Source organism: Carettochelys insculpta, chromosome 15, assembly GCF_033958435.1.
Source record: "Carettochelys insculpta isolate YL-2023 chromosome 15, ASM3395843v1, whole genome shotgun sequence".
NCBI lineage: Eukaryota > Metazoa > Chordata > Testudines > Carettochelyidae > Carettochelys > Carettochelys insculpta.
In genome coordinates this window covers 26,754,984-26,772,829 of record NC_134151.1, presented here as the reverse complement: position 1 = coordinate 26,772,829, position 17,846 = coordinate 26,754,984, and the positions used below count along the sequence as shown (strand labels likewise).

Sequence of the window (17,846 nt, the reverse complement as noted above, 5' to 3'; positions counted from 1 at the left end):
AGAGCTTTCCTTCCCATGGACAGATTCATAACCTTGGTAAATCTGGTTGTGACAATTCAAGGAAATCCCTGATTCACAGTAAGGAATTGTTTTACAACTTCTAGGTCATACACCATCGATCATACAAGATTTTGCCTTTTGCTTCTTTCAGTGGTAGTTTATAAGGATCTATTGCTGGACCAGTGGCAGCTTGGTTTCTCTTCTGATGAAGAGCTCCCTAGATTGGTGGAAAAAAACAGCTCAGTGTCTGCATGGCCAGCTCTTTCACCTGTCCAGCCCCAACAGTAATTGTGACAACAGACACATCACTTTAGATAAGGGAAAACACCTCAAAACCTCTCACAACTCAAGGCAGGTGATCACCTAAGGAAACTGGTCTCTCTATCAACCTGCTGGAACTCAGAGGTGCCAGGAATGCTTGCTTTCAGTTGCTGCCCCTCAGAAGGAGCAAATCAATCAAGATGGTGACAGACAATGTGGCTTGCATGTTCTATATCAACAGACAAGGAGGAACAAGTTCTCCTTCCATATTCACTGCAGCTATAAAGTTACAGAACTGGTGTATATCCCATCAGATGTAGATCTCAGACGTTTACCTTCCCAAAGCCCCAGATGTCACAACTGATAGGCTCAGCAGGCACTTCTCCACAGACTATGAATGGTGGTTGGACTCAAATCCTTGACGGGTCATCCAGAGGAGGAAATTTCCAAAGGTTGGCCCATTCCTCATATTCAAAAATAAGAATTATCCCGTTTTGCTCCAGAGCAGGCTTAGATCACTACACTTTGGGAAGCTGCTTTTCTCCTTCCCTGGATGAACGGCCTGCATATTCCCTCCAACACCACTACTATGAAGAGTGATAAACAAGATTAAATGAAACAAAGACAGGACTATGCTTATAGTACTGACCTGGTTGGGACAGGTTTGGTATCTTTCCCTTCTTCATCCATGTGTCCAACTGGTGTTTGAGCTTCTTGCAATCTCTTATCTGATCTCCCAGGATGCAGGTCATGTGCCTCACTCAAGCCTACAGGTTCTTCCACCTCTTAGCACAGCTTCTACGTGGGTTGTGGAATTAGAATCCACCTGCTCAGTAAGAGAACAACAGGTATGACAAAACAACAGAAGGAAGTCAACTCAAGTTAGTTAACTTCAGTAATGGAAAAGATTCACACAGTAGTGTTACTGTCAGAATTGTGTGCCTGAATTCTCTTTGCTGTCAGCCATCTTGGATTACCTGTTGGATATGAAGAAATCAGTGTTATCAGTTAACTTTGTTAGGGTTCATGTTGCTGTGATCAGCATTTCATCAACTACTAGAGAAGTTTTCCATATTTGCTCGCCCTCGTCCCCAAGTTTTTAAGAGTTTAGAGAACCTCAGCCCCAAGATTAAAGATCCTGCACCTACTTAGGATCTCAGCATGGTACTTAGATACCTCGTGGGACATCCATTTGAACCTATGAAAGCCTTGCTCATTTTATGAAAACATCCTTTCTAGTAATTATCGCATCAGTTAGCAGGATTGGGGAGATTCATGCCTGGCTGTCAGACCTTCCCTTTATTATATATTTCAAGGACAAACATTTTCCAGAATTCTCACCTATGGTGTTGTCAGTTCACACCTTTGCTGCTCCATTCATCTGTCTGTATTTTCCCTAAAATTACACAAAATCTCAGCAGGAGACCTCCACTCACTGGTCACTGACTTTTTGTCTAGATTGGATCAAATAATTTCAGGAGTCTCCTTGACTTTTTGTCTCCCTCCTGGAGAGATCCACGGGGTCCATGTTTTCTACACAAAGGCTGAATAGCTGTGTGTTTTGTCACTTGATGCAATGGAGCTCCTGCTTTACCTTCCCAATGGATAACAACACACTCATATTGGCTCAGGCAACTTCTACAGCTTTAGTCAACAATATTCTGGTACCTGAAATATGCAGAGCTAATACCTGGGTCTCAGTGCCTACTTCTGCTAAACACTCTTTTGGTCCACACCAACAGGTCTGATGTGGTGCTTGGTACTGTGTTTCTGTTTTGGATCTTTGGCTCAATTACTCAGCTCCCTCCTCTCTGCAGCGATACTGCTTAGGAGTCATCTGAAGTGGAGAAACCATAGTGACCCACTACTTGAAGAAGAAGTTACTCACTTTTAGCAATTGCTGTGGTTGCTTGGGATGTGTTTCTCATCCCCCCCGCAGATTTTCCACCACTGGCCTAACTTCTCTTGGCTTTGGACTGTCCTTTGTTGAGTATTTACATAGAGAAGGAACTAAGAGTAGATCAGCTGCATGGCTCTTCATCCCATCATTGTGCAGCACAAGGTTGTATCAAGTACGTGCGTGGGACAAATGGTCATAGCTAATGGAAAATCTCCAGTCAAGACTTAAGAGGCACACTGTGTACTTATAGCAGAGCTCCTGTAGGGATGCACATTTCAAGGAACCTCTTCATCATCCATGAAAATGGATATATTTCTTATATGAGCATGACTTTGAATTTAATGCAACACATTTAATGCCTTATTCAACATACGTTGCTAGAAGTGAGAAACTGTATTTCCCGATATTCCACTTGATAGTTTCCTTTTCAAAGAACTTACGATGTAAAAGTGAGGTTATCTTCCAGATGCCTGTGCTAATTGATTCACATCGCCATTGGTATAGCCTCCTAATACTATAATACTGACAGCTGTGGAAATGTCTTAAAAACAGCACTGTGCAGGTGTAGTTTAGAGACTGCAGGCAGTTTATTTTCAGAAAAATATCTAACCAAAAGAAAAAGTGGAGCCACTAAAACTAGTCCACTTGATTGCAGCACAAGCACACTGCAAATATACAGAGAGAACCTTACACTTGGTAGTGCTATTTCGCCAGCCCTCCTACCAACCTAATGCAGTCCTGGACAAATGAAAGTGTAAGCCACAAAGGTGCAGATCATAATGTCAGTTTCTATGATTGAAAAGGAAGAATGCCTCCTTTTAAGGACTAGCTTTGTCACCGGAAATAATGCCCAATTTCTCAAAAACATCTTAAGCAAAGAAGGGGAGAACCATTAAAACCACCGTGTACACTACTAAAAGCTCTGGTCTGTGTAAAGAATTCCTGGTTCAAACTGATGTTTAAAAAGTTGTGAGAATATCTCTGAGCCAGGAGTTCAAGGAATTTCAAACAATTGCAAACATAAAACATACACTGTGTGAGAGCAGAGCTCATTAACAGGAACATCGATTTCCTTTCCACATACTGAATGGTGTTTGAGTCTTGTGTTTGAAATAGATTATTTGTTTGATCAATAACCCCTTTTGTGACCTGCCATTTATTTTGCATATTTATTTGCAGTGATGCTATTTCCATCTGTGTTGCAAAGCTTACTTTTCTGCAGCTTCTCTGATTTCCCAGCTGTCCTGTTATTTCCCACCTCATGCTTTTCTTTTCAGCTGAACCTTATTCACAGTGAAATCAGTAATTTAGCCGGCTTTGAGGTGGAGGCCATTATCAATCCTACCAATGCTGACATTGACCTTAAAGATGACCTAGGTAAATGGGGAATGGGTTGACACAACTAATGGTCACATGAAAATTATGGAACCCAGAATTTATTCTGCTGGACTTCATGCGCTCAAATAAAACTCCAACTTATTAAGTGTTCAAGATAGAACTGGAAAAATTCAGTTAAGAATCTAAATATTGATGTATTGATTATTAGTAATGGTCTTCAAGCTGATTGCAATTAAAATTAGAAGTCCACTAAATTCCTTTCCATAATGCTCATAATTGACTGTTAGCTACTGTACTTTGAGGGGGGTTCTTATGTGGATTGATTAAGGATTACAGTACTGTTAATCAGGTTACTTTCAAAATAAGCAGTTTCTCCATTGTACCTGCAATCCCTTTTTTTTAAAGTAGACACAGAAATTGGTAAAGATGGATGATCAAGTAATCCCCCAAGTAGTCTATCAGCCATGATTTCATGTGTAATTCAATCGATCAGTTTGTATGTTTTCATTGGTCTTCAGTTACTCTCTCCATCACCTTCATGTTCACTTAAAATCCAATACTGATTTGATAGCAGCATAAAACTTGAAAATATATTGCTTTTATGACTGCCACTCTGTTCCAAATAAAAACCACCCTTCAGCAGAAGTATGTCTACTAAAATAGTACTGATCTAGATATAGTTCATGTATTACTGTTTTTAATACCTACTTGATGCCTGCTCTTTATATTACCTTTATATCTCCTTAATGGATTTAATACATTTAATTGCATTTTAAACGTGAGTGTGGTATGGGTAAATTACCATGACAAAGATATAAGTAGTCACTGTTAACGTAAATTAAATAAGTATCTGTGTATAATATTTATACGTAACTTGTTCAAACAGTATCTTATTTTTAAAAGTAAATGGACCACCAGAGTGAAAATGTTGTATCATGCACAGTCTTTAAAATATAACATAAATAGGTAGAATGCAGATTTTTTTTTAAAAATGCTCAGTTCTATTTAATAGAGCAACTATTTAAAAAAAAAAAAAAGACACCTCTGCCCCTCGTTCACACCCCCCCCATCCTCCAACATTAAGGTTACTTTTTTTTTTTAGAAGATGACAAGATGATGAACATTGCATATGTAAAAGTGACAGCCTACCAGATTATTGATGCTGGCAAAACATGGAGAAACTAATTATTTTGTTTGACTTGATGATACAGAGTTTCTTTTTAAACAGATACCATATTTTAGTATCATGCTCTGTGGGGTGCTGGTATCATAGGTTTCTGCAAAGTGAAATGGGGTTTTTAGTTGGTTTTAAAACTTTTGAAATGATCTAATGTTTTTGCTCTGACTTGTCATCCAAACATTTATTTAAACATCATATTCAACATTCGTCCTCATCCTCCTCCTCTTCCTCTTCACACCCCCAACTTTACACATACCTGCATACACCACTCAGAATATTCTTTTGGCACAAGGTTTGGAGATACAAAGGTAGGAAAACATGGACGTTGGTACATATGTAAATGTAGAGCCTGTCTTCGGTCTCTGTCCAACGTGGTTGATATACATTTGTTTACCTGTTGTAGTTGCAAGTTGTACAGGCTGACATTGCCACGATCGACAGTGATGCTGTCGTTCACCCGACAAACTCTGACTTCTACACCGGTGGTGAAGTAGGTAATGGAAAGTTCAGTGCTGCAGAGTTTGTATGTGTGTGCATGGTCAATCAGCAGCAACCAGCTTGTCCAAGCTATGCAGATCTGCATTCCTTTCTCGCTTCCAGCAGTCCTGACTGATTGTAAAAACAAGTGAGGAAGTGCAAGTCATTGGACAGCTCTGATCTGCATAGTCAGATCAGACTGTTTAAAAGCAAACTTAAAATGCACAACCAAAACCAAAGTGCAAGAAACAGGTGCAGTGCTAATGTGTGCCCAATTAAAGGGTACAACAGGATTGTTTTGGCTTTGTATATACCTAGAACTGAAATAAGTTGGGCCAAAACCATCAGATTTCTGACTTAGATCCAGTTTCCCCACTTTTCCCTAAGAATGAGATGCTCACATTTAGCATCTTGGGGATAGCCAATCTGGAACTTCTAAGCACAATAAGCTCAGTAATTTTGTCACATTTTACATACAGCCTAGTTGTATTTGTGGCTCTACTGAGCCATTTCTGTATTCCCAGGTACACATGCGTAGATGTGCTACACTAAAGATAGAACTCATGGGAGGCAAAATGACTAACGTAGTCCAGTTTAATTTTTTTATTCTTAAGATTCACCAGTGTAACTTACTATTTTTCGTAATATTATTCCTATACAAGCATCTTGTATCTCAATGGTTTTTAAGCATTTCTCAAATTTCTGAACAGAAGTGTAGACAGGGGAGAGCAAAAGAGTATTAGATTTTACTGAAACTGCCTAGAAAACTTAAGGCAGAATGGAATTAGCCAGACTGGAAGTTGGACTGAACATTGAGGTTGCTGCTAAGGATAGTAGCCTACCCGTAGAAAGAGGCTGTGATGCCTTTTGTCACATTCTGTTTTACCACCCAGCTTAACTACATCACCACTGTCCACACAGCGCCCCATAATGACCGGAGTGTTATTTCATTACTTGTGTGAAGGGAAGTGTGTCTCCTACAGGATCAGAACTTCCTGCAACGGCTTGGGTTTTCCTGAAAGACTTCTCTTCCAAACAGTGTCCAAGCAAACCCACTTCTGCTTAGCTGATTAAGCAGCAGAGACAAGAGCTTGAGCTGATACAGCTGTAAACCAGCTGGCTAAAGGAAATTATATAGAAGCATCAAAAGGAAAATACAAATATATTCCATCTTTGAATAATATACTTCTTTTTTTTAAGGTGTAGCTAACTAATGTAGTTGTCTCTGACCTTTTGAACAGACGCCTTTAAAACTAGTGATTAGAGAAAATTCTATGAAAACTGCACTGATCATGCTTTAATGTATGTTCTAATTACACCTGACTGCTGGAAGAAAGAATAAAAATGCACAAATGCCTAGCTTCCAATTATTAACTTTTACCATCCTTCTAACAAGTAAATGTACTGTGGGTTTATCCTTAAAATTTTACAAGCCTAAGTTTCTACTTAGGTTGTTTTCCAACACTGATACCCATGCCTGCTTGGAAAGCATGAGATGATGACCATATTCTCATGGAAGTAACACATATTTATGCCTGTGAGTAAATAAGCTAATAAAGCTGTGAAGCAAGACTTTCACCAAGAACCTTATTAATGTAATAGAAAATGGCTAAATAATGCATAGCTACAGCTAATAGTTTCACAAGAAGAGAGTGGAATTAAATGTGCAAAATTAAAACTTCACAATCAGTTAAAAGGGATAAATTTAATTTAGGAATAAATGCAGCGATCTTTTATGAATTATTTTTTTCACCACACCTGCAAGGAGGTAACTATTTGGATTGGTGTGTGAAATGTTAAATCATAATTTTAAATAAACTGATGTTTTTGTAGATTTTGTTTTAATGGTAAAGGAATCCTAATCAGAAGGATGGAAGCCCTGTCTCTTGACATAAAAAAAATGCCATCCTATGTACAACAATGCTATAATGGCAGAGTACAGTTACTCAGTGACCTAATATACTTTTTCTGTCTGTAGATTCCATAGGAATTAATTCTGTCTCCCCTTCCTGTGGTTGTGGTAGAGGGTACATGGTCCGTGCAGAGTGTGTGCCCCAGTTCTAGTCAAGTTCACTAACAGCCCCAAATGGAGTATTTTGATGGAATAAAAGCCTATTTTCCTCTTTCACTTCCCACTCTGGAGTTGCTGCACAGGATGCAGCACTAACTATGCCTGATAAATAGCTAACACCTCCAGCCTTTCAGCCCTATCAGTATATGTTTTTCAAAGACATAATACTTCCACTTTACTCAAATGGGGCAACTCTCCCTTCTCCTCAGCTGGCATAAATTCAGAGTCTTTGTGATTCTACAACTATAGCTATAAAAATGAGCCATTTGGAAGGTCTCTTAAAGGATGTACAGGTCATTTGGGAGATATCATGGAGTTAATCAGGAAAGTTGCACTCGTTTGTGAAAAAGACCCTAGATCAGAATATTGAGGGGAAAAGTTGAGATGATTACTCTGAACAATTTAAATCCTGAACTACAACGTCTGATCTCATGGTCCATAATTGAACAAAAAGCAGCAGCATCTAGTTACGTCAAAAGACCAGAGGATGCATACTTTTTAAAATTATTAGCATTGTTTGTATCCAGTTACAGTCGAATAAGCTGCATTTAACATACTCAGAATCAACGTCCAGAATTCCAGTAAGCAACAGTTGTTATTTAGCAAACTTTTAATATTAATTTTGGAAAAGTCTAAAGCTGTCAAAGAAAATCAGGCTCCTGCACTGTCATTAGCACTTAGAATTGTAGACTTGTTTAGCACAATGAATCTTTTAGGAGGGTCTTTGCTTTCCTGAGCATATAATATGTGCATTTCCATCAGAAAATGCAGTTTTCCCCTTCCAATCAATAAAATGATCAGGCTTCACCAAATAAATGTGTAACACTATTAGCGTTTCTAATTCTGATATTTTAAATTCAATTTTCAAAGTAATATCACAAATCAAATGTTGACATCACGTCTTCCTTTGCCTGTCTTATAAATGTACACAGAGCTAAATGATTTGGGATGCTTAAGTAGTTAGGAAAATGGTTTTGGGGGCATTTTTATATTAGTATGGGAAACTAGAGCTGCAAAATAAGATCTAAACCATTTCGCATTGGACTGCCTTTGTAGACTGCACCTTCTGTTGCCCTGACACGCTGTACAGCTCTCTTCCTCCCAGAGCAGCAGTGTCCAGCTCCTTAGCAATAGTTAGAGAAGCTCATTGGAGGAGTATGTTCCTTAGAGATTCTCCTTATTTCTGAGGCTCTTCCTCTTGGTTAAAGGTAACCCAACAAGCTGGGCAGTTGCCAAGTAAAGCAGCCCTCTGCACTCACGAGACTGTTTCATTCCTGGTGCCACCAGTTGGGGTCAGGGATCAAGATCAGGTGAGTTTCAAGTTCTTATTGTGGCAAATCACTCTTTAAAACCATTTATAAGAGAAAGGGGAACTGACTGCTAGGGGAAGACTTTTGAACCACTAGTCACCCTTGAACTAGCACATATTCCTGAAACACAGAGCTTCTTACCAGGAGCTATGTGGTATGGAAGCAACTAGGGATGTCGCCACATATGTTGACACTGGAATTAGAATATAAGTGTTAGGAAAAGGATACCTATGTGAGGTCTTGGGGGGAATTTATTTTTTTAAATGACTAGTTAACTCCAAAGTTCCAAAAGGTTTAGATCTTACTTTGCAGTCCCCAAAAATATGTTTGGGCAGAAAAAATCTAGGCTGTATGACCACATAAAACGATGAATCCCGCGTCTGTTTTAGAAGCTCAGGAACAGAAGGGTAAACTAAAAATTGTCTTTGTTCAGGGAGCACTTTGGAGAAGAAAGGTGGCAAAGAATTTGTGGAGGCCGTCATTGAGCTTCGTAAAAAGAATGGGCCATTGGATGTAGCAGGAGGTGAGGCTTAAATCTCTGAAAATGGACCAGTAGAACATCTGCATGCATTGTGATTTCTAGCTGATTGTCAGTTTGGTTTTATTGTATGTTGTTTATCAGTCAGTCATAAATACACCCATTTGACATAACACTTGCATGGGTTTACTCCTTCTGTGATCCCCCTCAGCACAACTTAAGTATTTGAGTGTCCAAAGCAAAAAACAAAACAAAAAAAACAGAATCCACCCTAAAGTGATGATGGAGCAGTGTGCTGATGATAGCAAAAATTAAAAATTCATTATTCACAAACATATATTGATGTACATGATAGATCGCATGTGTGTGTATATACAGTAGTGACTCAACATTTGTGAACTTATGGTTCACAAATTCAATTATTCGTGAGCGGCCCCTTCCCCAGGGCTCCAGGGCATGGAGCACCAAGAGCTGCCACTTCCACAGGTCCCCGGGCAGGGAGTGCTGGCAGCCGCCCCTTCCCTGGGGCCCCAGGCAGGGAGCACCAGTGGCCGTGCTCCAGGAGGAGTGGCTGCCATATTCACGAAATTCAACATTCGTAAGGGTCCTCAAAGCGGAACCCTCACAAGTGTTCAGACCCTACTGTATATCCTTAAAGACAATGTTCTTTAAGGTCTCAATACCGCCAAGCCTTTAAGCATCTGAGAAACACGTGCTTAAAATGAAACACATTGTCAGTTCCGACCTTATTCATCAAAGCCCATACGTTCATCCTATTGATGTTGATGAGACTTGAGCACATGCTTGACGTGTGTTGTTGAATTGAAGTCTGTCATCTGTACGATTGTGATAATTTAACATTTTATGAATTTTGATGCCCAGTTATCAATATCTCAGTAATATGAATACATCTCCTATGTGGGCAATAAAGTTTGATGAATTGCAAGGCATAATTTTAGGCCATCTGTAAAATGGTTGATATATGTTGTGAATAAAGAACTCCGATTCTGCCATCTGTGTTTACACTGTACAAATAAATATAGTGCTTACAGTTTACTAAATGAATACTGACTATAGCTAAGACAGAATTTATGACTTTGGATATGACAGGAAGAATTATTAATGCTTATGTCTTCTGTTTATCTTCAGTTTTTCCTCTTTCAGTTGTTACTCAGTTTTTATCATTTCACACTCATTGCACTGTCCTCATTTGTCCAAACTTGAAAATGGAGACATACGTTTAAATGAATGGTTCTTGTTCCCCTATTTCCTGATTGAGTACAGCGCTCTACTGTATTCCTTATTGCTGTATAAACCAGACCCACGTGCCCAGCACAGTATCTGACACTGCAGAGAAAAGTGGCTTTCAGCCACCATTCTTCTTCCCCAGTCACCTACTGGGCAGCCCAGGCTCTGGGAAGCAAGCAAGAACTGCCAGATCCAGCTGCTGACAACCAGAGAGTAGCAGGCTTCCATCCTGCTCCCAGCATTCCCTGAAGGTGTTCTCCCCTCTCAGGGGGTTCCGTTTCATAGCAGAAACTAAATCATGTTTCTCTTTGTGGAGTATAACTGTAACCACAGCAGAATTCTGCACACAGATTTCAGTGTTCTATAGAAAACTGTAAAATACTTCCTCTTTCAAAGCACTTGGATGTGAAATAAGTGAAAATTGCTTTGGATAATTAACTGTTTTCCCCCCAGAGTCCCTATAGCTCCATCTGAAGGCGCTCTCCATTTCAGAGATAGTAAAACTAGTAAGGCACATTGGTGTAGTATTTTCCTCTTGCAAAATGAAAGTATTACAAATGAAGAGAGATATCACGGTGGTCACATCAGAGCTGCACGATACATACAATTCCACTGACTAGAGATGTGTCACCTGGCCTTATTAGATTTTTCTTGAATATATGATGTATTCAAAATCTGCCAACTTTTTAGAGTTAATTGTGACAAAATTGCCTTGTGCTGAAGTTATTTCATATGTTGAGGGTCTGCTGGCCCCATAGGGCTTGTATGCTTATGCTTCCATTGCCCCTTAGAATTTACCCTACTTTAGTCAGATTCCCCAAGCCAAGGTCTATTTTCTTTTTTCTGCAGCACCTACAGGAATAATATCCATATGTGAGATCGTGGCTCCAGGAGTTATTGCCACCATATTGTAATAACAAAGTGCTCCATAAACATTCCATCCTGGAATAGAGAATTTCTTGCCAATAAGAACATTTGCAGGTCTGATTGTCAGAGGCAAGCTCCCATTTCATACCCACAGTTTTGTGGGCACAAATGGTTTTAGCTGCAGATGCAATCAGATGTCTGTCTGACTGTGAACTGCTGTTCAAGTTTGTATTGTATGACTAAGTTTGTACTTGAGCCTACAAATAGGCATTTTTAATGAACCTAAGTAAGTAAGTAAGTAACATAAAATTCCTGTATGTTCCATCACTGAACTGCAGGTGCAGAATAGAGATGCCGTCTGGCCCAAAGCTCCCTTGTATGCATGTAGTCTGCTCTCTTCTCTGATCCCAGCAGCTATCTAGGGGACAGGGAGAGGTGGTGAGGCAAAAGCTCTGCTTCCTGCGCCATCCTCTTGGGTGATTTGTGCTCCCAGCTCACAGAAGCAATCCCTGCATTCCCTGAGCACAAAGTCTGATTGCCACTAGTATGTTTGTGGGCTGCCATAATATAATTAACATACAAAATTCCCTATTCCATTCTTTGACACACACAAAGTTAGGCCTTGTGCTATATAAAACAATAAATCAAATGCTGTAAATGCATAAATCCCTACTGGACAGTTCTCATTGAATAATCAAAGAGGTAAATTATAAAACAACATTGTATCATAATCAGAGTGAGGTGACACATGCCACTGAGAAATTCTAAAGTAACATCAATCCAAAACTGTCTGTTGAAATTAGACAAAATAGATTCACTCATACTAAATCAGAAACAGAATGCTGCTTTGGCAGGGAATTAAAGAAAGCAGTTGTTTAATCATGGTAGCTTTTCCTGTCGATATATAGATGCATCATAATCTTTGTATGTGCTCTCATTTGTGCTGAAGTCTAATCAAAATTGGTTCAACAAATTGTGGATTAATACCAAACCTCAAAGATCATAGAGGTAGTTAATGTGTGACTGAAATAACATTCTGGCTCATCCTGTAACTAGACAGTAACATTAAAATAAAATAGTGGCCCTGTAACAGTTCTAAACACCAGCAGACTATCGAACTTGGTAACTTACTATCTGATAAAATGAGAAGAAAGTTGCAATAAAGTGCTCATTACAGATTTATGTGTCCTCTAAACTGCCAGCGATAGATTTTGCTCTGTGTTCATTAAGGTTTATTATAGTTCTAACAAATTACTCCAACAAAATGCAGTCACAAATGTAAAACAGTCTCTGTAATCATGTTATCTCTTCAGGCTATTTGATTTGTATGATAAAGGATCCACTGGGATTATGGCCGTGTTTGTCAGCTGCATCCAGTTTTAAAGACACTTCCGCATATTTACTTTTTTAATCCTGACAAGATGAAAGCAATTACATTTTATTTTCTATTTCCTACTAGCTGTTGTCAGTGCAGGCCATGGACTGCCTGCCAAATTTGTGATCCATTGTAATAGCCCAGGTTGGGGTTCAGACAAATGTGAGGAGCTGCTGGAAAAAACAGTGAAGAACTGCTTGGCTCTGGCAGATGAAAAGAAGCTGAAATCAATTGCATTTCCTTCAATTGGAAGTGGCAGGTAAGGTTGGCATGCAAACTTTTACCCAACTGAATGGGCCAAACTATCTAATGCAACCCCATTTTCTCCAGCTCTTAATTGAGTGTAACTCACATTTCTGCAACATTGGTTTATTCTTGTTCACACACTGAATTCAGATCTCTTTACAGAAATTGCCCCTTGCCAGTAGACTCATTCAGCCATCAGACCCCGTAGGAATACTCTTGTGAATCATCTAGTTCAGATGTGAGCAGATTTAACAATATCCCTGCAGACTGATAAAGTACACAAATATGTGAAAGTTTATAAAATGCATTTTTATGAGTGCATTAAAATATTTTAAATTAACACTTTTAAATGTGACAAAAACTTTGAAAAATAAATGTGTAAAATGGAATCTACCAAGATTTTGTGTCTAGCTAACCTCACCTACCAATGTGTCATAAGATAGCAAAAAGACATGGTATAGTGTTCTAGGTTCAGACAGCTACGTTATGTCTATATGGCAATAAAATGCTGATTTTCATAACTTCCTTGCCAGCTGATTCAGGCCTGTGGACTCAGGTGTGGGGAGGGGAGGTAATAAAATTTCATTGTAGGTTTTTGAGCTTGCACTGGAGTACAGAAGCTGCTGGCATCCCTCCCCCTACTCCCAGTGGATAATTGATTCCTGTATATCCTGCACACAGTGTAAAACACTCTTGGATAATTTGCACTATAAAATGTAATTTTTTTTTTGGAAACACAAGGGAGAAATGTCATAGCAGGTTCAAAGCTACAATTTAATAAGTCTTATAGAACAAAAGCGGGGGGTATGTCTACACTAGCCCAAAACTTCGAAATGGCCATGCAAATGGTCATTTCGAAGTTTACTAATGAAGCGCTGAAATACATGTTCAGCACCTCATTAGAATGCTGGCAGCCGTGGCACTTCAAAGGTGATGTGGCTCGCAGCCACGCAGCTCATCCCGATGGGGCTCCTGTTCAAAAAGACCCCACCAACTTCAAAATCCCCTTATTCCAATCTGCTGTTAGGAATAAGGGGATTTCGAAGTTGGTATGGTCCTTTCGAAAAGGACCCCCATGTGGACGAGCCGCGCAGTGGCTAGTCGTGTCAATTTCAAAGTGCTGCGGCTGCAGGCATTCTAATGAGGCTCTGAGTATGTATTTCAGCGCTTCATTAGTAAACTTCGAAATGTCCATTTGGAGCTAGTGTAGACACAGCCATGATGGCATACGCCACCTTAAGGAGGAGACTCTGTGGAGAACAAGGTTTATGCAGAATGTATTATTAGACATGGCAGTCCTTACCAAGCAGAACACGGTATTGTTTTTTTCCTTAACTGGATGACTTACAGAAGCCTTTGTGATGAGGAAGTGTACTGCTATTGAATAGAATAAAATCCCTAGTAATCATTCCGTTCACATTGTGAAAACCTGACAGACAAGATTTGGGGGTCTATTTTCTTGGGATGTGCACATTCTCCCTGAATCCAAAGAGCACATTGGGGATTGCAGCCTTTAGAACATGAGAGATAAAAAGAGTTAGGTGTTTTCTTTAATAAAAGTGGGTGGGTAGAAAGTAATTAATTTCTGGCAGGGAGAATATTTAACTCTATCACTACCATTGCTTTTATAAAGTAAGATGTTTTTAAAAAATAAACAAAGCTTTTAAGGATAACAGATGCCAAAAGCTGCACATGCATACGGCTGTTCTGGTACAGACATCTGCCAAACAGACATCACCCAATAAACCTACATAAACAGCTTCATTCTCTTTTATGGCTGAGGAATGGGATTACATGAGGGCAGTTACAATAAATCATTTTGCACTTTGGGGGGCTTATAAAAAATAGCTTGCTTCTAGCAATCAGTGGGTTGGATGCTCAGCTACAGCCAACCCACAGAGAGCACAAGCCTGGGGATATATTAACAAAGAGGGCTTAAAGCTAAGTTTAGCATGGCCTGCAGGAGAACAGCAAGGGAGAAAATTTCACTGGAGGTTCAGTGTGAATGCAAAGTCACATTTTCTGGGGTTTTATTCCAAGGACTGTGACTTTAATTTATATTGACAAATTGGCAAAAACCTCACTTTCCAATTTTACAAGAATGAAGCTCAAAATACAAAGAGTACAAAAAGCTACGCAAATCATTCTTGTTTTCCCCGAAAGCGCCTACACTGGTTTCTGGTCAGCACATCACTTCCCACTTCTTTCTCGCTGCTCTTTTTAACATTATGACCATAAATAAACTGCCTTGCATCTGTTCAGCTTGCAGATGTGACTGCCTCCCTGATTACTATTATTTATTTGCATTACTTTAGCACTTACCAGTTCCAGCCATTGAGCAGGACCCCATGGTGCTAGGGACTTTACAAAACTGACGGTCCCAGCCAAACAGGAGCTTAAAGTCTGAGTACAGTTTACAGTCTAACCCTGGAGTTCTCTTACTCCTGGCAGTTAAACACTCAGAGCCCCAGCTGTATTCTTTCTTGGCATCTGACTGGGACACCATTGGATTGGGCTGCAGCAGAATCCCTGGGATGTGTCAAAAACTGCACCCTATCATACTCCTTTGCTCCTAGTGCTAATCTGCATAGGGTCCCTCTGCTACACCTCTGTAATAGAGCCTGAAGTCCTATCTAATTCATGTCCAGCTGAAATACCCAGGAGGGAACTGAGGGGTGATGCAGTATGGAGGTATAATCGTCGCATGCCCTTTTCTTTCCTAAATTAGCTGTGGGGAAGATAAGGTCCCATGACACCTGTGCACCACCATTAGGTTGCTGCTGCGTATGAGTGAGCCTCACTGGGACAGCTAAACTACCTTAAGGAAACATACTCTGATAAAAGAGGAGCAACACATTCAATTTCATGTAATCAGTTTTGAAATATCCCAGGCTTACATACAGCAGCTTGTCCAGTACCTCACTATGTACAGCACAACCACAGTGTCTGTTAGAATATATTTTATAAAGTACTGTGCAGTATGTGGCATATGGCACAGGCAGCTGCCTTTGTCTTCTAGCTTTCCTACTTCTTGCAGCATAAGAAGAAGAATCAAACTGTATTTATTGGTCGAATTCAACTTGGTGGACAAACAGTACTCAACACTGTTGTGGAGTTTGTAAGTAGTGAGTAGTATTCTGTATTACAGTAAACCCTCGAGAAGCACAATTTCAATTTGCGCTTAACTCTTATTAACACAAGTTAAGTGCAAATTGAAACTGCACCCCCGGGTTCCCCCAGCTGGGATGCCCAGCAGGTACACAACTTCAACCTCCGCATAAATCGAGGGATTACTGTATTAGCATGTGAGTATCTCAGTAACTCCAACACTGTAACTAGGCTTGGAAGTATTAGATTTTTATCAATACATATCAACAACCTTCACTTTCAACATAGACACACAAACTGACAAAAAAAACCCATTAATGATAACTGGCATTTGCAAATGGATGGAGTAAGACAAATGCTGCCTGGGAACTTAAGAGTTTGATTTAAGGTTAGTTACTTTGTGTATTTGACACAGGGTGTTGACAATCTTCTTTCCTTTGGGCTTGATCCTATTGTCATTAATGCTAGTGGCAAAAGATTTAATGGCATGTGATTTGGACCTTGTCCTAATATTTTCCAGAAACAAACATAATTTAAGAGCCTAAATCATTGAAAGCCAATGGCCAATTTGAAAATTTTAGCCCTTGTCTTTTTCCACATACTCATATTTTTCTCTCTAGTGCATGTTTTTTACAACAGAAAGCAGCGTCTCTGGCTGCAGTCTTTCCTGTCAATTACTAATTCTTATTTGTATTCCAGTAATGCTTAGAGGCCAGTATCCATCTCCCAAAACCCTGATATGGTAGGCACTGTGCAGACGCAGGGCAAGAGACAAAACCTTGTCTAAATAGACCGTGATGGCCAAAGGTAGGGGAAAGAAGTGGGTACAGAGAAGGGAAATGATTTGTGTGCAACCTGCAGGTCAGTGGCAGAACAGTTCAGTCTGCTAGATACGCTGCTTCCCCACAAACCATCTACTCTCTCAGCTACTGCAGTCAATGCGGGCCTTATATGTACCCAAGTGGCTCAGTCTTTAACATGTCTGTCAGGAAAGGAAGTCATGCAGCTGTACATGCTTTTCCCAGAAGAGGCAATAACTTCATGGTGGCAGCTGTGGGGCTGATGGTTTGGAAAGAGAGGAGGCCCAGCTGTTTCTCTGAACCCAAGCAGTCAGAATGAAGGAAACCCTAATTTTTATGCACAAAGGTCCATGCTTCCTCCAGCAGTGTTGTGAGCCCACCCACATCTCTTCAAGAATTGGGACAGGACAGATGCCCCCTTTTTCACCAAGGCTCATGGTCTGCCATAATCTGGTCTCCTTTCCCCTTTTGTGCCTATGACTGGGGTTTCTTTGGCTTTACAGCTCTTGGAACTCCTACCATCGCTCTGGTTCCGGGGGGGGGAAGGGTAAAAAGACTATGAGGTAGGAGGTGGAGAGTGCTTTTTTTGAAGGCTCTCATTCCTCCAAAGCTGTTCCCCAGCTCCTTGGTATGCAAGGGTGAGAGGTGAGTAGTTGGTTCTTTGCAGCACATCAGTGAGTTGACTTGTACTGTAGCCAGCTTATGGGACCTTCCAAATCGGCAGAGCCCAGGAGGCCACAGACCCATTCTCCTGCACTGGGCCAATTGTTTCCAGTGGGACTTAAAATTTGTGTGGCTTTTGGTGTACATATCTCAATACAGAATATGCAGAAGACTTGTCATTTTGTCAGCACCACACATTGATATCTGACTTCTGCAGTGTAACTACATGGTTACTTTTTCTTTCTTTTTTTTTTTGTAAACAGGAGATTTTATGAGATTTTTATAGAGCCAAATGGTTTTCATAAAATAAATTGGGTTGAAGTGGAATCCAGATATTCAAAAGAGGATTTGTCCTGGAGTAGAGAAAAACATTTGTTTGAAATCTGTAGAAAAATTCTGGTGTAAAAGTATTGAATATCTGTGACTCGTCAATACAAATTACGGTGTCCTATGTCCTGGCTAATCGTACCCAGAGAGTAGTTGTTAATGGTGCTCAATCCTGCTGGAAAAGCATAACAAGTGGG

General features: G+C 40.0%; 1 protein-coding gene across 6 annotated transcripts in view; it reads left to right on the top strand.

The window, feature by feature from the left end:
* The window catches only part of MACROH2A1 (macroH2A.1 histone), a 69,766-nt gene that overhangs the window by 49,324 nt on the left and 2,596 nt on the right, over positions 1-17,846 (top strand). For 2 of the 6 annotated variants that reach the window (XM_075010133.1, XM_075010132.1), the window contains exons 6-8: positions 5,083-5,173; positions 8,971-9,060; positions 12,590-12,764. In XM_075010133.1, the coding sequence (XP_074866234.1) occupies positions 5,083-5,173; positions 8,971-9,060; positions 12,590-12,764 (356 nt within the window). Of the gene's footprint in view, positions 1-3,438; positions 3,539-5,082; positions 5,174-8,435; positions 8,538-8,970; positions 9,061-12,589; positions 12,765-17,846 lie in introns of those variants that run through there. The other 4 variants (XM_075010131.1, XM_075010130.1, XR_012647672.1 and 1 more) reach the window with 3 other exon arrangements.